General features: G+C 51.2%; 2 protein-coding genes across 6 annotated transcripts in view; one reads left to right on the top strand and one right to left on the bottom strand.

Moving 5' to 3' along the window:
- TNPO3 (transportin 3) overlaps positions 1-5,883 on the top strand; it is a 90,921-nt gene extending 85,038 nt beyond the window's left edge. The window contains exons 22-23 of the mRNA XM_044246534.1: positions 2,909-3,000; positions 4,754-5,883. Coding sequence (XP_044102469.1) covers positions 2,909-2,969 — 61 coding nt within the window. The 3' untranslated portion in view covers positions 2,970-3,000; positions 4,754-5,883. The remainder of the gene's footprint in view (positions 1-2,908; positions 3,001-4,753) is intronic.
- Positions 5,884-6,904: 1,021 nt separating this feature from the next.
- Positions 6,905-20,650, bottom strand: IRF5 (interferon regulatory factor 5). 5 transcript variants are annotated; one of them, XM_044246537.1, is made up of 9 exons: positions 20,576-20,650; positions 12,340-12,545; positions 10,271-10,460; positions 9,765-9,877; positions 9,318-9,351; positions 8,862-9,134; positions 8,228-8,620; positions 8,025-8,143; positions 6,905-7,751 (listed from the first exon to the last, which is right to left on the bottom strand). In XM_044246537.1, exons 2-9 carry the CDS (start codon positions 12,532-12,534, stop codon positions 7,503-7,505), a joined length of 1,566 nt encoding a protein of 521 aa, XP_044102472.1. In that variant the 5' UTR covers positions 12,535-12,545; positions 20,576-20,650; the 3' UTR covers positions 6,905-7,502. The 5 variants fall into 5 exon arrangements, with proteins under 5 accessions (XP_044102472.1, XP_044102470.1, XP_044102474.1 ...); XM_044246535.1 differs by lacking the exon at positions 20,576-20,650 and adding an exon at positions 17,617-17,731; XM_044246539.1 differs by lacking the exon at positions 20,576-20,650 and adding an exon at positions 17,364-17,499.
- Positions 20,651-21,085: the final 435 nt, after the last annotated feature.

The raw sequence follows: 21,085 nt of genomic DNA, 5'->3' as shown, positions 1-21,085 counted from the left end.
AAACCTGTATTCCCTTATCTGAACTGACTATGATAGGTAGAACTGTAGAATAAGTATGGAAAGTCATGGATATTCCCCCATTTAAGGAAAATTAAGTGGCACGGAAAGGAACCCAAATAACGCAAGGCTACAAAAAAAATTCCTGTGATCTTTGCCCTGTGATATTGGGAAATAAGGTGCACCGGCAACCTGGCCTACTTGATCTCCCACTGTGGAACAAGTTTTGCAGCTCCTCCTATAGTAGGCTGTGATGACATGGTGCTGGGAAATGAACAGAAGAGGTAATGTCGAGGTACTAGAGAAAAGCTTTGAGATTGCTCACCTCAATCTTGTAGTAATTCTCTTTCTCTAGTACAAGTTTTGCTCTTGAACCTTCTGTTCCATGCATGACTCAGTCTCCCTTTTGGTTGTAAGGTCCTGTAATTCCTGTCTCAACGTGCTGCTTTGTTTGCCATTCTAACAGGGAGGGCAAACTGGTTCAGTTTCATTTCAGCAAGTCCAAGCCTGTTTTTCAAATGGTGCTGGTAATTAATTCCCTAACATTTTTCGTTGGTCAACTTGAAGAAAGCTGAGGTTTTTCATTCTGAAACATCATTCTTGCTCTCCAAACACTACTAATTATGATTGGAAGAAATCCTGCCATCATTTCCCATTTCTCTGTGTTGATATTTATTCTTGGATTCTTAACAGCAGCGTGAGAATCTCAACGTCAGAAGACGTTGAATAAAGGAAGCATTGACTCTAGAGTTAGAAGCCAGGTTGGGGTGTCTTCTTGCTCATGTCATTAGTTAGAGCTTGGTTACTCTGCAATATCCATGAACATCAGGTGAGAAGGGCTGTATTTCTCAGCACACCATTAGGATTATGGGGCTTGAGATGGTCACCATAATGTATTCAGAAGTATGGCAAAAGGATCGGGGTTGTGGGACTAGAAGCCAGAAAATAGAATCTAGAAAAATAGTGGCCATTTTCTTTTTCTTTCTTTTTAGAACTTTTTTTTTTTTTTTAAGATTTTATTTATTTGAGAGAGATTGCAAGAGAATAGAGTGTGAGCAGGGGAGAGAGGGAGAAACAGACTCCCTGCTGAGCAGGGATTCCCGATGAGGGGCTCCATCCCAGGACTCTGGAATCATGACCTGAGGCGAAGGCAGAGACGCCCAACCAACTGAGCCACCCATGCGCCCCAGCGAATGCAGTGAGATGAAATGGGAAATAAATGCCAGAAGGACTGAGGCGGAAAACAGAAAATAGTTGTTTGGTTTTGGGGTTTTTTTTAATCCATTTCTTTGGGCCTAGTGAAGGACACATTAAACATTTGGCTGAGGCTCTGGACACCAGAGTAGTTGCTGACAGGACTGGAACAGAGCTGAGCTGACTCAGGATACCAGCCTACTGCTCTTTCACCCTGGCTCACATAGTTCTCTCTACCTGCATTCTGATTTCAGCACTTTTTCTCCTGTGTCACAAGAGAGGTGAAGAATGGAGTTAAGTCTTCATTGTTACCTCACGTTTAACTATTTCTTACTGTTGTAGTTCCTTATGATAACATGCCACATGGTGGCTTCTCTTGGATAATAATATCTTCTTCCTTTGTGACATTGGAAGCATGAGTGATCTGTGCTCGCCCCCTCAACTGCCTCCTTAATAGTCAGTATTGATTTGGAAATAGACTGAGGGAAGGTATTGGTTGTATTGAAGCACATTAAATTCAGAAGTGGCAGAATTTCAATAAAACCAGGAGACTTTATCATTTTTATTACATTTTTAGGATGGAGAGAGACTGGAGAAATTTTCTGGGATTCTCTATTGAATCAAATCCTGGGGTCTGATTCAAGGTTCTTAATGATTTTTCCAGACCTTGTAATAGGTAGGGAAATCTAGATGTAGGCACTACAGAGAGAGCTCTCCTTTCACCTACTTTTCTGTGGAACCAGTGTTGGCAGTTCCCTCCCCTGGTGTTTAACATTATGAGAAGGAGAAAGCTCTTTCTTCTAACATTGAATATTAGGTAATAGGCTGTGGTCCCTGAATTTTTCTGAGCCAGAGACAGGGCCACTGAAGAATGGGCATATTCGGAAGTTCTTCCTCTTCTGTTTTTAGCTTAGCTTCATGTTCAGTTACCAAAACCTGCTCTGAAGACTGACACAAAAGAACGAAGTGGGCATCAGCTGGCTTCTCGGTGACAGTTTCGGACAAAGGAGGCTTTTGAAAAAATAGGGTCAGGTGAATATTGGGCTATTTAAATCCCATTTCAGTGCTTACCTGAGGACCAAGTCCTGCTTCCTCCCTCCTTTCTACATGCCTTAACCCTTTCCTCCCTCCTCTCCATTCACCTCCCACAGGAGGAAACCCTGAGCAGCCTTTCCAACAAGAATATGGATGACAGATAGAGACTTAGTTGCCGAAATGGGCTTGGTCAACAAAATCTGCCTTTGGAAGAGAATGAGGAACCAGGGTACTTAAGTTAGCTCAGCTCATAGAGTTAAAGTTATCAGCCTTAGGTAGAATATGCTTGCTTTTTTTATTTGGGCCTTCTGGCTTTCTTGTGTTTGTGTCAGGGACTCCCAATGAAGTGTTGAACTGACTTAATCTTCCAAACACTGTAAGGTAGGTAAACAGATGCGGCAACAAAAGCAGGTTGGTAACTTGCCCAAGAGTGGTAGAGCCAAGATTCAAACCCAAGCAGCTTTTCTCCACAGCTACTCTTTAGAGACCATACAGCTTATAATTATTCTCATATGCAGTAGTTAATATTTGCCTTTTAGTTACAGAAAGATCAGAAACAGTCGAGACAATGGAGAGAGCTTCAAGCAGAGCTAGGATAATTCTCAGTGGATCTCAGTGTTGTGGTTGTTTTCACCGTATTGTATCTTTCTCATCAGGGGCCAACCTACCTTTTTTTTTCTAGTGCTGAGGAATGTAAACAAGTTTGCTGGGCCTTGAGAGACTTCACCAGGTTGTTTCGATAGCTCACACTCCTGCACTGTGCCTGTCACCCAGGTGAGTGGTTACAGTTCTTGGCTTTTTCCCTGGCTGTTCAGAGCGCTTGGGGATGACATAGGTTTTAATGCCCATCATGGGACTTGTACTATAGCTTGTTTGGGAAAGACTTAACAGTTAAACAGTGCTGTTCAGATTAAGAAATGCAGGACCCTGGTTTGCTTGGGCCCAGGCAGCCAGATGATTGTTAGCTGCATCTAGATACCATCTTCACCCCTGTAGAAAAGTTATTGTAGGAGATCTCAAAAAAAAAAAATTCCTCCTTGTATCCCCTTACTTACACTTTAGGATGGTAAGTGTGTATGTAAATAAACAAGTATTTTTTAACCTGGCTACTTTGGCGAAAACAATGCTGACCTAAAGCAGACCATACAGTGACAGTATTCTAAAACTGACCTTTCAGATTTAATGAGCAAAGATGATTATTCTGAACACTTTTACTATCAGAGCACTGAAATGCCAGGTTCTGCCCAAGGCAGGAGGTAGAGGAAAGGCTCCTGATCACCAGTTTTTCTCCATGTGCTTCCTGACTCCTTGTTCTGCAGCAAAGCAGGAATCTTAGCTGAGGACAGGAAGAACTGGGTAGTAGGATGTGGGTGCCAGTTTCTTGACTGAGAGAAGAAAGGCAGCTTTCTTAAGCACCTGCACCCCCTTTAGAGGTCTTGGGCGGAATTTATTCTCCCACGAGGCAGTTCTCAATCTGTAGCTCCTCACTGGTAGCTTCTGTCATTTAATGTATTAGTGGATGAAGGCCCCTCTTCAGCAGTGTGTCACTCACACCAGAAATTATTTCTAAATTTTCTTCTTTAGTGAGTAGTGATACCATTTGGGATTCTTGAGTTTTTTGTTTTTTTTTTTTAAAGATTTTATTTATTTATTTGACAGAGATCACAAGTAGGCAGAGAGGCAGGCAGAGAGAGAGGAGGAAAGCAGGCTCCCCGCTGAGCAGAAAGCCCGACATGGGGCTTGATCCCAGGACCCTGGGATCCTGACCCGAGCTGAAGGCAGAGGCTTTAACGAGCCACCCAGGCGCCCCTGGGATTCTTGAGTTTTGCAGCATCGGTAATAGGTATCATTGGTACACACGGGCTTATTGGTGGACAGCTATGGAGACTCAGAGCTAACATTTATGGAGCCCTAACTGTGTCAGGTACTGTTCTAAGTACTTGCCTGTATGAACTAAGATAATCCTCAGGTGGTCCTCTGCATTATTACCATTATTAGTTCCATGGTGTAGGGCAATAGAGGTTCCAGGATGTTAAACGATTTGCTTAATATACAGTCAGTAATTGATAGGCCACAATTCACACACAGGTATTCTGGTGCTAGAGTCCGTCCTTTTAACTACTCTATTTCATACTTTCACGTGGTACCCTTTCATACAGACTAAATCAGTGATTTCTAAACTTTAGATGATAGGCAAAGTCTTCCTTCAGAAAACTTGCCTGAAACCGCAGTATTTAAACGGACTGAAGTAGAGATTTTCTGGTTGGTTTGGGGACCTGCTGGCATACTCTTAACCCCCAGCATATTACCCTAGTTTCCTCAGCACACTCAGAGAAGGACTGCAGGCAATATCGTTAGAGCCGTAGCGCTCTTGATTCACAAGTAAATACTCCCACTTTTTTTTTGCTGAGTTCTTACAGCAGAGGACCGAATGAGGTACCTGAGCAGATAAGAAAACTTCTACCTTGACTTTGAAATTTACTATCTCCTGAAGCATAGTTATTGACTGTCTTCTCTCTTTTGTTAGGAATGTCTTTTTTAATTAGAAGACAGGAAGAAAACAAAAACCAGACTGTGTCCCACAATCAGAAACCTCCACTGTGGCAGAGGGGCCTTCACCGCCACCACGGCGTCCCGCCAGACAGGGAGAGACTCTAGCCTTCCGAGGCCATCCTGAGGAGTTCCTGTTTGGGGGTGTGAGGGAAAATCAGCGCGGTTTAAAAAAAAGATGGCTGCGGCCTATCCGACGTGGTGGGAGGGGAGCTGGTTTCCTGGTGAACTTGTTTCAAAGGAAAAATAATTTTAAAGAAATAAAAGGAAAAAAAGGAAAACTAAACTAAAACCAGAACTGAAACGTTCACTTGGTAGCAGTGACATGCACACACACACACACATACCCACACATGCTAACACGCATGTGCACATGAAATAAAAGTACAAATTTTTGTGAAACAAACTGTTTACTTAGAGAAAATGGGAATTCAGATGAAATAGCTGCAATTGGAAGAAAAGGGTCAGGATCATCTCTTAAGGTGTTCTGTTATTTTTTCCTCTTTTTCTCTCCCACCCTCCCTTCTTCCCTTTCCCCTCCTCTTTTCACAAAAGTGAGTAGAAATTTCTCCCACTCTCCCAACATTTTTCCCACCTCTACAGTTGTTCCGACAAGGAGGAGCCTGTTCGTTTTATATCATGGTCACATCAGTAATACTGGGACCTGCCAGGGCCAAAATTCATGTATATTCCAGCCCTGACCCTATCCAGTCTCTCAGTCCATTTCCAGTCCACATTGGGTTATCATCAGCCTTGGAGAGAAGAGCCAAAATTAGGGTGAGTGGGATATAAATGTATATTCTAAGTTTTAGGGTTTTTTTAAAAGATTTTTGTGTTTTTTAGTTAATTTTTCACCCACAGAAATGAGAGAAGACAAAAAAGAGGGGATTATGGGGGAAAGTGTTTACAGGGCTAACTGTATTTTACTAAAAAAAATGTGGAAATTATTTGACTTCGTTGGGGGAGTGAGGTGGGGGAGGGAAGCCCAAACCAGATCGTACTGTTTTAATGGAGTTGCAGCCCTGCACAGGCATTAGATTTGAGGGCACTGTTCTGTCTGGTGTTGTAGCCATCTCAAGAACAAATCAACAGCAACAACAACAACAACAAAAAAAAAAAAAAAAAAAAAAAGGAAAGAAAAGAAAACAATAAATTTTTAAAATTTAATCAGTGTTTGTTTCTCCTTCCTTTCACTGCCTCAGAGCTCTGAAACGGTGGCTAGCCAACGTGAGCGAGCAGTCTCAGCCCTTACCCGGGAGACAGCTGCAGATGGAGTTTAGACGGTGGGCCCTGCCCTTGATGCCACGGGCCCTTCATATTTCGGGGGAGCGGCTCTTTCTGCATCTTTTATTTTAGTTCACCCTAAAACTCCTCATGCTACATTTTATCCTTCCATATAGCTTCCATGGGTCCCTGAGCATGTGAAACAGAAACGTGCTGCATGTATTCTTTCTCAACAGCCGCCCAACTAGACTGATTCCTAACCCACTGAGTGCAGAATTTGGTCTTCGAAAAAAAGAAACCTGTATTGCAGTATCATTGACATAGAATAAGGTGCATGGATTTCAGTTCAGTAGTTGATAAGCTTTGACATAGGATACACCCATGAAACCATGAACACAATCAAGATAGTGAACATACCTTTACTCCCAAAAGTTTCCTCATGCCTCCTACCATCCTCCAGTAGCCACTAATCTGCTTTCTGTCACTGTAGATTAGTCTGCATTCTTTTTAGTTTTATATAAATAGGGTCACACAGTATGCTACAGTATTGGGTTTTGAGCTAATAAGCTCGACTGCGGAGCTCTGTATAGTATTTGGAATCAATGAAACAAACGTTTCTGCATAACATCAGTTGTACTCAGAATTTGATCTAGACAGGATTTTAGACTGCACACAATTAAAGACCCACGCCCTTACTTCAGCTAGCTTCCTCCTAGAAAGCAAAGCCAGTCAACGGACTGCTTATGGAGCCCCACTGACTCATCAGCCTGTAAAGGCAGGCCCTCCTCCTATTGTGGCCCTGGAGATGGAGGGTAGGTGGTAGGGGAAACAGGGCCAGCAAATACCAGAAATAAGGTCTGGTAAAACAGCATGGAAACAACTGGTACTGGAAAAAGTACCTGAATCTGTTTCTCATATTTATTAATTGAAAAATACATAAAATTCTACTTCTGCCTGTGTTCTTAGACTCTCAAGGAGGAGGTAGCTGCTGGCCTTAAGGATCTGGTATGATACCCAAGTGCCTTTCTCGGAGGGAAATGTGAAGAAGTGAGGCTCAACCTAGGGGACCCCAACATCGGGTTAGACCCATGTCCTAGTGAAGGGGCATGGTCCACTGTACTTGTCTCTTTTTGCCTGAGGAATTGGGGGCAACCACAAGAGTGGGCCACTATGGGACAATTCCCTCTCAACTAGGCCCCCAGGGTTGGTGGAGTTAACTTCTCTGCTCACTGGGGCTAAGAGCTCAGTTCCTCCAGGGGGAGCAGAGGAGAGGCACATAGAGGAAGATAGCCCTCAAAGCAAAACTGGCTTCCAGCTTCCCTCAGGTGCTATGGGAGAGAGCCTGGAGCTTGGACCTCTCTTCCCTCTCCTTGGTGCAAATCCCTTTCCAGAGACCCAGGTAGAGGGCCCTGCAGCCGGTCAAGTGCCCACAGGGCCCATCATACCTTCACATGAGCCCACACAGCCACCTGGGAAGCCTGCGCCAGTCCCTGTCTGCAGTCTCATTGTTGCATGCCAGCTGGGTGCATAGGCCAGGCCCCCTGGCTAGCACTGAGGCCTGCCCCTGGAGGGGCCTGGGCCACTGGCTGCAGCTGCTGCTGGGACAGCCAGATGTGATGGAGCTCCTTGAACTGCTCCACCATGTGGTCTTTGAGGTCTGGGTTTGAGATCTGTAGGCGGATACTATCAGCTGACCAAGAAAGCTCCCCTGAGAACATCTCCAGCAACAGCCGGGCTGCTACAGGCACCACCTGGGGGGCAAAGAGGAATAGGGAGAACCATGGCCGGACTATCAAATCCAGTTGTTCCCAAGGCATCCACCAAGGGGCAGGTGGACTTCATCCACCAGGAAGAAGGGGCACCAATTTCTACTTCATAATAAAGGGCAGTTCCAGGCTTTGATTATCTCTGGCTGCCAAGTCCACACTGCTCAGGGAGCCCTAAGCCTCCATCCACCCTAGGGCAAGGGCTGAGCCCCAGGATTCCCCCAATATTCAAGCTTGAGAGAGGAAATGGTGGTCTACCTGTACGGTGATGAGCTTCTTCTCCCGGGGTTTGCGGTCAGGCCACTCCTCCCCAAAGCAGAAGAAGATCTCAAAGGGCGGCGGGGTGTTAGTCTGGCCCTTTTGGAACAGGATGAGCTCTACAGCAAGATCAAGAGCCTTAGAGGCTAGAACCATGCACCTGCACAAGAGAAAGCCACGAGGAATACGACGCAATTTCTCACCATTGAGAAAACGCTCCAGGCTGAAGAGCTTGGTTTTGACCTCCCGCTGGATGGGGTTGGGGTGTGAGCTGTGGGCCGAGGCGCAGGGCCCGCTCCAGAACACCTTGCACTGGCACAGGCGGATGGCATACAGATCTTGGCCTTGCAGCTGGAGTATGAGCCCGCGGTCGAGGACGTCCAGCAGCTGGTTTGTGTAGAAGCGCTGCTTGTCGCTGGGGATGTCCTCAGGGCTGGGGAAGCGTACTTGCTCTAGGCTCACGGGGCCGAAGAGCTCTACCTGCTCCTGGGTAGCCTCCAGCTGACTGTAGAAGAGTCGGCAGCCCTGTGGGTTGCTGATGGTGAGGGCCCGGGGTGGTCGCCCCCGGTACTGGAACTTGATCTCCAGGTCAGTCACTGTGGGGCAGAGGGCAGGCCCCGCCAGTCTGTGAGCCCCACGCCTCCTTGTTCTGCAGCCCCTGACTTAACTCTGTCCTCTGCTCAGCAGCAGCCAGCCCATCTAGTCGGCTCTCCCACTTCCTTCCCCCCGACCACCCAGGGAGGGCCTGGCTTGAGCATCTTCGCCCTTTACTACCCTTCTTGCAAACAAACCCCCCAGGCCCACTTTACCAGGCCCAGCCCTCCTGAGGGTCCTTACGAGGCAGCATGTGGGGGCTGATCAGCAGGTCAGGCAGGAGCTGTTGTTCACCCGTGGAGGACAGGCCAGCAGCAAGGGGCCCAGGCTGCAGGCTTGGGAGGACCTCAGGGAGAAGTTCCCCAAAGCCAGCAGGGTTGCCAGGGGTGGGGCCCAGGAGGCTGGGGTTCGGTGCAGGAGGGCCCAGCACCACAGGTGGCTGGAGAGCAGGTGGCCACTTGACCTCCTCTTTGGGTAAAGAATAGGGTGCCACGGGGGGGCCAGGTTGCACGGCTTCTACAGAGGGTGGGGGCAGGCAGAATTTTAATGCCACTTCTGAGAACGTTCCTCCCAGGCCCACCTACTCTCAACCCTGGGCACCCACCCTGCAGCCTCCCTTCAGCCCCCTCCCAGGAACTGAGGGGACCTGCAGCTTCTCCTTATACTGGGCCCCCAACCACACCCCTCTCCCGGCCCCACCTGTGATGCTCAGGTTTGGTAACATCCTCTGGAGCTGAAGGGAAGACCCAGGCAAAGGAGAAGGGAATAGGCCACAGAAAGAGAGAAGGGAGGACAGGTTAATGAGTTGATCAGATGCTAAGGAAATAACCCACAAGAACCACACATGCAATTCCCCAGTGTTCAGCTCTGCAAGGCCTGACCCTGCCTTTGGCCCCAGCTCTGCAGCCCCAGGCAGCTCTGTGAACTCTCAGCGCCATGGTGTCCTCATGCGCCTTCTACAGGTAGTAGTGCCTATTCAGCCCCAGGAGGGTGTGCCAGACAACATGTGGGCATGCTCTGTACCAACAAAACCCCAAGAACAAACCCAAGGGAAGAGCTATAAAAAGGGCAGCAGAGCCCTAGAGGAAAGGGACCGCTTAACCCAAAAGCAGAGCAGGACAGTCGAAAGGCCCTAACAAGACCCACCACATCTGCACAGGCGGATGCCGCCAAGAACGGTCCTGAGCTCGCATTTTCCTCTTCCTCCACCTCCTCCTCCTCTCCCGCACCAAAAGTGTAGTCTTCACTGGGCTGTGACTCTGCAGGGCAGGGAGAGGACACAAAGCAAGGGAGTCAGTGGGGGAGGAGAAGGAAGGCCACCAGGGCTCCGTAGGACAGTGAGGTGAAAGGCCACACAGCCACCAGAAATCGCTAGGGACCTCCCTGACCCCATGGCACTCAACTCCTCAGGTCACTAGACCTACACGCTATGGAACCAAGAGCCAAGAACAGGGGCAAGCTGAGGAAGACAGACACAAAGCCCTGTCTGTGCCAAGTCATTCAGGGCCCCACCACAGGGTCCATCACAGGCCACTCCCAGGAACCTGGGGTGTCACGACTTCGAAGCATGTCCCTCACCACTGCATCCTGGAGGGGCCCTGGGCCTTCCTTAACCGCCTCCTAGGGAGCCCGCACAGGGCCAGGCCTGATACCTGCAGGAGCAGAGCCATTAGAGCAGACCTCGTAGATCTTGTAGGGCTGAGGCGGCATGTCCCGGGGTCCGTCGTAGATGAGGCGGAAGTCACGGCTCTTGTTAAGGGCACAGCGCAGGTTGGCCTTCCACTTAGCCGGGTCTGCCTCATCCACGCCCTCTGTGTACTTGCCTGTCTCCTTGGCCCAGGCCTGAGGCAGGAAAAAAAGATAGGCAACCACAGAGAACCTCTGTCCTCGGCAAAGCCCCAGCCCCTCCTGGCTCATGGGAGTCCCTGCTGAGTGGTGGGAACTTCAGGGATACACGGAACCTGACCTGAGTCTCCCTCTGCCAGGTGGGAGATAGGACTCCTGTCCTTCCTCGCCCTCAGGACTCCGACAAAGGAAAGTACCTAAGGGCTTTGAAAGGCATTTCCTTCACTGCTCCTGCCAGGGTAGATATAGGTAGTCTCTAAGGAGGACAGTGTCACATGGTGCATAAGAGCATGGGATCTGCAGGGGGGTTGGGTTTGAATCTGGAAGCAGCCAACCACCAGCTGTGTGCCAGGGGCACGTCACTTTGCCTCTTTTTGCCATAACATCCCCATCACAGTGCCCACCTCACAGGGTGGTAGTGAAGACTCCAGGGCCCACAGAGCTTCCAGAACTGTGCCTGCATTTCGGATGGGCTCCATACACCTTAGCTGTTGGTATTATTTTGGGGGTAAGTTGGCAGATAGCAGGATTACAAATATTTCTTCCCCTTAACCTAGCAATTCGACCTCTAGGAATTTATCATCGGGATACAGAAGCAACCACACAAAATTCTGCACCTACGAGGTTTCTCACTGCAGCACTGTTTGTAAAAACAGAAGACCTCAAACAAATGTCCATCCATGGGAACTGGTTAAATTACAGCCAATCCTTAGAATGGAATACTGGGCAGCAAGAAAAAAAAAAAAAAAGGAAGATGTTTTCGATATCCTGACATCTTGTAATCTTCAAGAAATAGGAGATGCAGAAAGGTACATCTACATCTATGATTTTGTGAAAAGCGGTGGCAGGGGGGAAGATAGGTACCTATTTGCGTGTATGCACAAAAATCTCTCAGGAAGGATGAACTAGAAAAGGACAATACTAATTGCCTCTGGGGAGGGAGGGGGTGGCTGGAGACTTTTTTGGGGTGGGAGGGAGATTTTTCTTTGCTGCAAACCATATTACACTTTTTAAATTTTGAATTGCGGTACCTATTCAAAAATAAGAGAGATTTGAAAAGAACCTTCAAAGGGTAAATATCAGCCTGCCAAAACAAAGGAAAGCATATCAAAATCTTAAAAAAACAATAAGGATTCTCTTTGACCCAGCAATGTTGAATACCAGGAACTACCACCAAAGAAAATCACGTGAGATCCACAATGGACAAGGGTTTAGAGGAGGGTACAGGGACGCCGGGACACCAGAAGGAACAGGAAGGGTCCAAATGCCAGGTTTGGATAACTCAACTGCTGACCCCTCCAGCAGTTGCTGAAAGTGACGTGACCTTCGCGGCAGAGGAAAGCTGGTTCTGATGTTGGCTGGAAAATGCAGGATGCAAAACAACGATTTCATGTTTTAATTTTATCGACGCACATACAGAAAAGTGCAAATGCAGTTAGTTCCTCGTGTTCCCATCACGGGGGCAATCTGTGGTTTCCATTTAGATCCAACACGCATCGACGCACATACAGAAAAGTGCAAATGCAGTTAGTTCCTCGTGTTCCCATCACGGGGGCAATCTGTGGTTTCCATTTAGATCCAACACGCACCAAACACGCACACTGCACCCGTGCTCTCGGGTGGTAAGAATGAGACAAGAAAAGGGAGGAGGCGGAAGGTCTCCTGGGGGGACCTTTCCATGCCCATGTTGCTCTGGGAAAGAAGTTAAAAAAGACACAGCTGGGGGTAGGTTAAAAAAGACACATCTCCGGGTCCGAGCCTGGGGTCACCTACGGCCAGGCGGCCAGGAGAGGTGTCAGTGTGAGATGTATGGGGATCCTCTTCAAGGGCGAGGGTGCCCCGGAAGTCCAGGCAGTCACCCCCACCCGGAGCTTACCTTGAAGATGGTATTGTCTCCGTCCTGGCTGGGGCCATGCCGCGTGGCGTGGCGCCACGGGATGCAGAAGAATTTCCTTTCCCCGTTGACCCACTGCAGCCCTGGGTACTGGCAGCTGTTCACCTGAGCCACCAGCCACGGCTTGAGTCGCACGCGGCGGGGCGGAGGGGGGGCCCTGGAGGCAGGCTGGTTCATGGCAAAGGGGTCTGTGGGAGAAAGAGGGGGTCATTAGTCATCAGAAGACTTGCAGATAGACGCTCCCATCAGCAGAAAGATGGGGTGCTGGAGTACACTGGGGTTCAAGCCAGGGATAGTATGGCTTTTCTCTTTCTCCCAGCACTGGGGGCGAGTGTCTCCCATCTGCCCGGATGCTCCCAGCCAATTCCTTTTTCCAACCATTGATCTCTTTGTCATAGGGTCACTGTGTCTGTGCTTTGTGTTTGAGGGTGGGAGGGGAGAAGGGGGTTACAGAGAGAGGGGATGCTGTGCGTGCTTCCCCCACCCCAGACATGCTGTACCAGGTGGGGCATCGACTTCCCAGCTGCTGTGAGGCTGGAAAGCCACAAAGGTACGGAGCTGCTCCAGGGCTAGGTCGCCCACAGCTGACGAATGACTGACATGCAGGGACCAAAAGCCAGCCCCCTTGCTTCGGGTGGAGCAAACCAGTGCAGCCTATTCCACCTCTTTTCTCAGCTTTCCTCCTGCCCACCCTGCCTCCCTCCCTTCCCTTCTGCCCTTCCTCTCTTTGTCCTGAGAATTCCCTCGCTCTGACACCTTCTAGGAAACCTGGCCAAAGAGTAAGTCATAGTGTGGGAATGAAGAGAGGGTTCCCACACCTGTTCCTCAGAGCTTCCTTTCCTCCTCAGTTTCCCCCAGGACTGAAGCTTCCCCACATCTGGACGTCTTGAGAGAAATCCCATTAGCCCCCTCGGTCTACCTCCTGTCACCAGGATAGGGGCCTTAAGTGGGACTTGAGAAATACCAGCTAACTGATATGCCCCAGATGCCGGAAGATTCTGTCCTCCAGCTGTTTCTCCCCACCACCAGCCATGCTGTCTCTGGGATCCTCCTCTGACTCAGAGTGGGGTGAGACCAGAGGTCAGAGGAAGGCCGCTGGGGCTGTGACACAGGCAGGGATCTACAGTGGGTTGGGCCTGTCACGGAAGGAATGGCTGAAAGAAATGGGGCCTCTGGGTTGGTGGATAGGGACCAGAGCTCTCCGTAACATTTGTGGTTCCAGCATGGGACAAAAGGACTAGGCTTTGAGTCAACATCTGGACAGCCTCCACCGGGGCAGACTACACCCAGATTGAAAAAGAACTTTATAACAGCTAAAGCCATGGAACTACTAGGGTAGGCCTGGGAGCAACCGGTTTCTGGGGGTACTCAAGCCCAGGGGGACTTCCTGGCCCACTTTAGGTGGGAGATTGGAACAAGACGATTTCTCAGGTGTGGACCCTATCATTCCAGGCTTGCTTGGAGCTCAGTTCCCCAGAAATTCCTTGCCCAGTACCTTTTGGGGCTGGAGTCGCTAAGTGCTACCTTCCCGCTGCGAAGACGTCTCCATCCGCAGACCTCTCCTCAGAGCAGTGCCCAGCTCTGGGCTAGAACAGGGAGAGTGGGAGAGCCCCCAGCCCTGTCCCCAGGCCTCATAAGACTGGTGGCTCAGTTCCCCTTTCTGAACCAACCTCCACCCAGTCCCAGGGGAAATGAAAGTGGCCAGACAAGACAACGCGGAAATCTGACTCACTGTGAACTGGGGGAGGGAAGATACATGGAAAAATTGACATTGGGGTCCCCAAGACCAAATTCTCAATCCCTTACCCTGTAGCTCATTCCCCAATCCCCAAGCCTTGCTGAGGGTCATTATACGTTTGGTGCGGTTCACAGCACTGGGTTAGAGCCTCACCCACCACAGTGCTATTTATAGTTCCCACCTGTGCCCTCTGCCCAGAGGCCTTGGTCCTAGAACAGACCAGTGATAGTCATCAGTAGCTGCCAATTGTGGCTAAGTGAGAGGAAAGCTCTCTCGACCCTAAGCAGAAGGTAAGCTACCCTGACGGCCAGCCTTCCACATGGTCAGGCCCACAGCTGTGCCTGGGGTGGTGGGAACTGGGAGACCAGAGAGGGCTTCCTCCTCTGCCAGGGCAAGGAGGAAGTCAGGGTGAGTTCTGCTGCCTAGCCTGGCCCAGTGGGGCTGTTCAAGACAAAGATTTTGAAATTACTCATGTCAGTAGGGTACAATCGCTCTGGGCAGCTAAGGAGCGGGGTATGGAGAAGAGGCTGTCGTAACAAGTCTGGCCAGGGCCAAGGGAGGGTGTCGGACAGGCCAAAGAAAGGTCTTCAGCCTCAGGTGCACCAGGATCAGGCTCAGTATTTCCCAAACAGGCTGCCTCCTGCCTAGAGGTGGACTTAGATCTCAGACTATCCTAAGGCCAAGAGTTCTAAATTTCAACCCTTGTGCGCCCCATCCCTGCGTTGCCTCCAGGTAAAACAGTCACCTGCACTCCCAGGGGACCTTGGAAGATACGGCACCAGCTCAGAAGGCCCATGTTTCACCCCCTCCTCCCCTTGTTGTGAGGACTTGGTTTTTCAATAGACTGCAGGCCCGGCCAGTTCTGCCTTCTCAGAGGTCTGGAGACTTGGGGTGACATTTCTGCAGCCCCCAGACCTAGGGTTTGTGCCCTGGAGAGTGAGGAAAGCCAGAAAAACCGGCATCAGTTTCCATGGAAATGAGGGAAGGAGGGGCGCCTGGGTGGTTCAGTCGGTGGTTGGCTGAGCGGTTGGCTGAGCGTCTGGGTTGAGCGTCTGCCGGTGGCTCAGGTCATGATTCCGGAGTCCTGGGATTGAGCCCCATATGGGGCTCTCTGCTCAGTGGGGAGCCTGCTTCTCCCTCTCCCTCTGCCTGCTGCTCCCCTGCTTGTATGTGTGCGCTCTCTCTCTCTCTCTCTGTGTGTGTGTGTCAGATAAATAAATAAAATCTTTTTTAAAAAATGAAGAGAAGAGTTGAGGCTTTTGAGGATCTGAGGAAGCCTTTATGGGTGAATTGTATAAAAGTGAAGCATCTAGAGGAGCAGCTCAGGAACTCCTGCTGAGGTGGGGAAGCCCCACACAATTCACTACAGAGCCCTAAAATTCCAGGAGCCAACCACCCGAGGAACCTGCAACATCGTGGTGACCAGGGTCTGGGACCTAGGAGGAAGCTGGGCAGCCCCCTCATGGGAAGAGTTTCAAGCCCTTGCCACCTGTGGAGTTTATCTGAATCACACTGTCTCCCCGGAGACCCCACACTGAACTCGGGAGAAGGCAAAGGGTTCGCTGCACCTGGTATGACCCTAACCCCACACCCTCAGGGTGGGTTGACACATCCCGAGCCAAGCCGAGGCTCTGAGGCAGCAGATGCCTCTCTTGGCTTCCTGCAGGGGAAGGCCGACGTGCAGGGGGAAACCCCAAAGCAAGGCCTTTAGGTACAAAAGAGTGGATTCCCGGTGCCACCGTAGACTTGACAGGAGTCTCCACGCCCGACCGGATAGCTCCAGGGAAGGCGGGGACTCTACCTCTGGCCCCCGCTGCACCTCTAGCCTCCTCCATCGGTCCCGCCTGCGTCCTGGCAGGTCGCGGACACTTATCCTCGCTCTGGGCGCGGGCTCGGGGTCGGGTTCTGCCTCGGGAGCCCTCCTCCAGCCCATGGCTCTCCCAGTCTCTTCCCCATCCTTTCGTGCCCCCTCCCCCGACCGCCTAGAGACCCCTACGCATTGCGGGGAGGAGGTGGGGAACACCTTCTACCCGCGTCGCGTCCCCAGCCAACTCACTTTCCCTCTAGTTTCAGACTCTTACTTGTTTTGTTCCTAAGTTCGAGGGAAGGGCGTAAGGAAACTCGTCCACGAAGTCTCCCCAGGCTTCTCCGCTAGGAGAGTCAGAGCCTCTTGTCCGTCGCGAGTAAAAAGACGGCGCCCCTACCCGACACCATCTTCCTACACACTCTGCCCGAGTTCCTGCCATTGGCCTTGAGGTCCTGGGAAGACGCGTCCCTGAAGCCTCATCCTCTTAATCGACAGGGTGGCTGCAAAGCGCGCCGAAAGGGGGACTAGGGGCTCGCCCCTCTAAGACCCAAGCCAGACCGCCGTGGGGCGCCCTGGCGCTCTCCATCCTTGCGGAGGTAAGGACAGAAGAGCGGAGCTGACGCCCCTGCATTGGTGACCCCTCCGCCGCCCCGGCCTCCGGGCTCTCCCGGCGCCTGCGGGACGGAGGCTGCGGGTGCGGCTCATCCCGCGCTGATCCGGACGTAAGAAGCACCTTGGAGGCCGCCAGACCCGAGGGGCGCGCCCTGCAGTAGGCGCAACCCCCACCCTCACCCCAACACCCCTCCGGAGCTCCACCACCTGGCGGAGCCGGACGCCGACCCCTCCCACGCTCCCGCCCTGCCCCAGTCCCCCGCTCGCCGCCTGCAAGTGCCGGGAGGGCGCGGAGAGGAGCGCTGGCGGTCGGGACCTACCTGTCTACGTGCGCCCGCGTGGCTGCGCCCGGGACCACGGGCCCGGCAGCTGGGCCGAGCTGCGCTCTCCCCAGCTGCGCCCGCCTGGCACTTCCGCATCACCCGCCCCCGCCCCTGGGCCGCGGCCGCCTAGCCTGGGAGCGCCCGCAGCGCCCCGCCCTGCCCCTCGGGACCACCCTGCCCCCGCCCCCCACCGGGCTGACGAGCGACGGAGGGCCCCTGAGCATCGGGCTCGGCCGGACTCCCCTGAGCCCAAGGCCTCCCCAAGGAGACGCCAGGCAGACTACTGGGCTCCTTCCGCAATCGGGAACTGCGAGACAGTCATTTACCAACCCCAGACCCCCTCCTCATGATGCCCAAGTGCACCGCGGGGCTCGGGAACTTCCCCAGCCCGCGCCCTTCGCCCTTCGGGAGCTCAAGATCCCGGCAAACACAGACCGTCAACAGAGTGCAAAGGAGCGCGCCGCAGGGCCGAATGACAGCTCGCGGGACCTCGCCCCGCCCGCCCGCGCTCCTTTGGGGGTCTCACCCGGGCCAAGCCGCGGGCCTCCCGGTCGGCGCACCTCCTCCTCCACGTGCTTGCAGACAGGGCTCCTCAAGACACTCTGTCCATTTCTAAGTCTCAACCTTCGCACCTGCCTGCCGCAACTCTCCCTCTCTGGTCGCCTTAGGGACCTCTCGGGGTGAGTGCGTGGTCTCTCGTCCTGAGGGTCACACTTAGCCCTACTTTGACTGTCTACGTGCTGTCCTGAACGTTTTCCGGTTCCATAAATGGGTCTCACCAACTGAACCTTCATATGTCCTGTTCTTCCTCCTGAAAGCCTTCTCTGCTTGATAATGACTGCTCTCGGAATTTTGTTTCAGCATCATCTCTTTGGAAAGCCTACCTCGACTTCCGCTCCTTGGTCGGGTTTCTGAGCTCCCAAGCTCATCCTTACTGGCTTCACTTATGAAATTTTTATTTTAATGTCTGATCCCTATTGGAATCAGCTTACTCAGGGACTATTTTTTGTCTTTTCATTGTTTTCTATAGTAATTTTTATTTTTCAAAAAGATTTTATTTATTTATTTGACAGAGAGCACAAGAAGGCAGAGCAGTAGACAGTGAGAGGGAGAAACGGGCTCCCCGCTGAGCAGGAAGCCCGATGTGGGGCTCGATCCTAGAACCCTGGGATCATGACCTGAGCCAAGGGCGGATGCTTAACTGACTGAGCCTACCTAGGTGCCCCTATAGTAATTTTTATTAAAAATATTTTTATTTTTTTTATTTTTTTGATTAAATTTTAGATAGCAACTAAAATATATACATTTTTTTTAAGATTTATTTATGTATTTATTTGACAGAGAGAGATTACAAGTAGGCAGAGAGTCAGGCAGAGAGAGGAGGAAGCAGGCTCCCTGCCGAGCAGAGAGCCTGATGTGGGCTCCATCCCAAAACCCTGGGATCATGACCTGAGCCCAAGGCAGAGGCTTTAACCCACTGAGCCACCCAGGTGCCCCAAAATATATACATTTCTTTTTAAAGATTTTATTTATTTATTTGACAGAGAGAGATATCACAAGTAGGCAGAGAGGCAGGCAGAGAGAGAGAGAGAGGAGGAAGCAGGCTTTCCACGGAGCAGAGAGCCCGATGCGGGGCTCGATCCCAGGACCCTGGGATCATGACCTGAGCTGAAGGCAGAGGCTTTAACCCACTGAGTCACCCAGGTGCCCCAAAATATATACATTTTTGATAGTATTATTTGCCCTTAAAGTTCAGAGGTTCCTATGTTTTCCCCAAATCCAGTATTAGCTGATGAATCAAAACTTTGACCTTTCCCTCCTCTCCTTTTCCCTCTAGGAATGCCTGGGTTGTTCTTCAAATCTGTATCTTCAAATCTTCTGTATCTTCAAATCTGTATCATTACTTACTGTGTGGTGTCTTTTTTTCATCTTTTCTGCATCTCTCTCCCTCTCCCCCAACCCCCAGCCCTAAAATAAATTGGAAATATAATTATGTGTAAGTATTTTATTATTTGTATCTGCTGAGTATTTTGCTCTCTCGTGTTTTTGAAAATTTAAAGCGTGGATGGGAAAAACGTGGACAGGTAGATTGTTTTGTATGTTTCTTCTGTAAAAATGAAACTGCCATTAAATAGAAAGTGGCCACAAAATGGGAACCCTTTTCCACTGGAGATCAGTTACGCTCAATAGAAAAAATATTCTATGTCGATCCAGAAAATATATCTGGAGAAATAGCCACCAAGAGACTTACTTTATTGTCAGATGTCCTACACACAGTCTGAGGGACCATGAGATTCTAGGATGCTGCCCCCTGCCCCCTACGCACTGTCCCTTTTGCTCAGGGGAGGTCCCTACTCTTAGAGACTCTAAACTTCGTTAAGGAAGTGTGCAGGGGCTGTGGTTGAGGAAGCTCACCACACTTGAGCAGGCATCCATCTCTGGTGCTAAGTGACCTCAGGCAGGTCCTATGAGTCTCATTCTCTGTCTGTGAAGGGGAGAAGAGGTTACTGAACTCACAGCCTTGGTATGAGGCCCCAGTGACAGGGGTTATGAAGGAGCTCTGCTCCCCTGGAGTCTTGCCTTGGGACCAAGGGAACCTCAACCAAGAACCACTCTGGGCCAGAGACCTGGCCTAGGGAGGAAGGGGCAGGGGCAGAGCTCATCCTTCAGGTTCTTCCAAAACAGAAGGGTCCCCTTGCCTCCCCATGCTGTCTGTGGTGAAGCAAAAGCAAAAGAGAAGTGAGGCTACCCCAAGACCACGCAATCACTCCTGGCCCCCCAGCCCCACCCCCACACCCCCAGCAGGCCCTGGCCACATGGGAACAGGGAGACTTTGCCTCCACAGCCCTAGATATGTGTCCAGGCCCCTCACTCCCAACAGTGAGCCAGCCCCTGCCCCCACTTCCCCTGAATGGGGTGGCGGATTGAGGGTGCAGTGAGAGGCCCGATTCCGGTAGAGGCCAGGGAGCATGGGTGTGTGGGTGGGGGGAGCCATGTTACCAAAGGGAACTGAAAGAAGCCTAGTGTGACTGGTAGGGACAGAGGACAGAGGTGCAAGGCACAGTAGGACAAGAACCACCCTCCCCCCAACTCTGGACCTGCCCCTTTCAGTGCAGGCCTATGCGAAGGACGGCTGCCTTTACCTCCCCTCCAAGAGACCCACCCCCTCAGCCTCAGCCCTGGGACTCCCCCAGGCTCACCTGTCTCACGGGTACCCCCTGTTTCTGGAAACATGTTGACTAGACATCAGGCCCTGGAGTCGAACAGGCCTGAGGCAGTCCCTGGTTCAGCCACTGAGGCATTATGTGACCTGGAGCTAACCACAGACTCTTGGAGCCCCCATTTCCCAGCTGTGAAATGAGGATAACATCTCTGTCACAGGTCAGCTTTGAGGCCTGAATTCAGTGAGTGCCCAGTGCTTCCACAGGCCAGCACAAAACAGTGGACAAGCCCCCTGCCCTCCTGGAGCTTCCATTCTGTGGAGGGAGAGTGAAAGTGCTTACATCACAAAATGAAGGGTCCCTGCGGGTCACTGTTCAGGCTGAGCCACTCTTGGCTCCTGTAAACATGCATGTGGTAGCCTTATTCTGAGCCATTCCCAGGAAGGCCATCCTGGGAAGGCCTCCCCATTTCTTACCAACTGTCACCCCCTCAGAACTTTCCAGGGCATGGCCTGCAAGTCCCCCACTGGGCTAGCACTGTCACACGCACACCCCTAGACCTCACGTCCCCACGTACCCCCGCAATCTGCTGGTCTCTTCTCCTCCTACGGCCTGAGGTCTCAGGAGCTGTGCTGTCACCATCCCAGGTCCTGGCTCTCTGCTCCCTTGGCCCTTCTAAGAACAGAGGCTACTTCCCTTTTCCTTTGTGCTCAGCACTTTCCCTCGCCCCAACCCCTGGCAACCTGGCTTCTGCCCCTCTTCCATGGACTCTGCTCTGGACCTCGGTCCAACGGTGCAAGCAGGCTCTGGAGCTCCCAGGAATAGCTCAGAAACTCCAGTTTCCACATCTCTTTCTTGAATAAACTCTCAGATCCCAGGGTAGCCCTAGTGTCTGGATTTCTCAACTGCTCACTCATTATTTATTTATTTTAAGAGAGGGCGAGAGAGGGGAGGGGCAGAGGGAGCTGACAAAGAGACTCTTTTTTTTTTTAGATTTTATTTTATTTTTTTGACAGATAGGGATCACAAGCAGGCAGAGAGGTAGGCAGAGAGAGAGAGAGGAGGAAGCAGGCTCCCTGCTGAGCAG

This window comes from Neovison vison, chromosome 4, assembly GCF_020171115.1.
Source record: "Neovison vison isolate M4711 chromosome 4, ASM_NN_V1, whole genome shotgun sequence".
NCBI lineage: Eukaryota > Metazoa > Chordata > Mammalia > Carnivora > Mustelidae > Neogale > Neogale vison.
This window is presented reverse-complemented; position numbering and strand designations above follow the sequence as displayed.

Bases quoted from the DNA above. Each gene is read 5' to 3' on its own strand.
- IRF5 (XM_044246535.1), bottom strand. From the start codon at position 17,704: ATGATGCTGAAACAAAATTCCGAGAGCAGTCATTATCAAGCAGAGAAG. The intron at 9,352-9,764 runs GTGGGTCTTGTT...TCTTCCCTTCAG, and splicing joins CATCCGCCTGTGCAGATGTG to CTCCAGAGGATGTTACCAAA. The intron at 8,621-8,861 runs GTAAGGACCCTC...TCTGCCCCACAG, and splicing joins CAGCCCCCACATGCTGCCTC to TGACTGACCTGGAGATCAAG.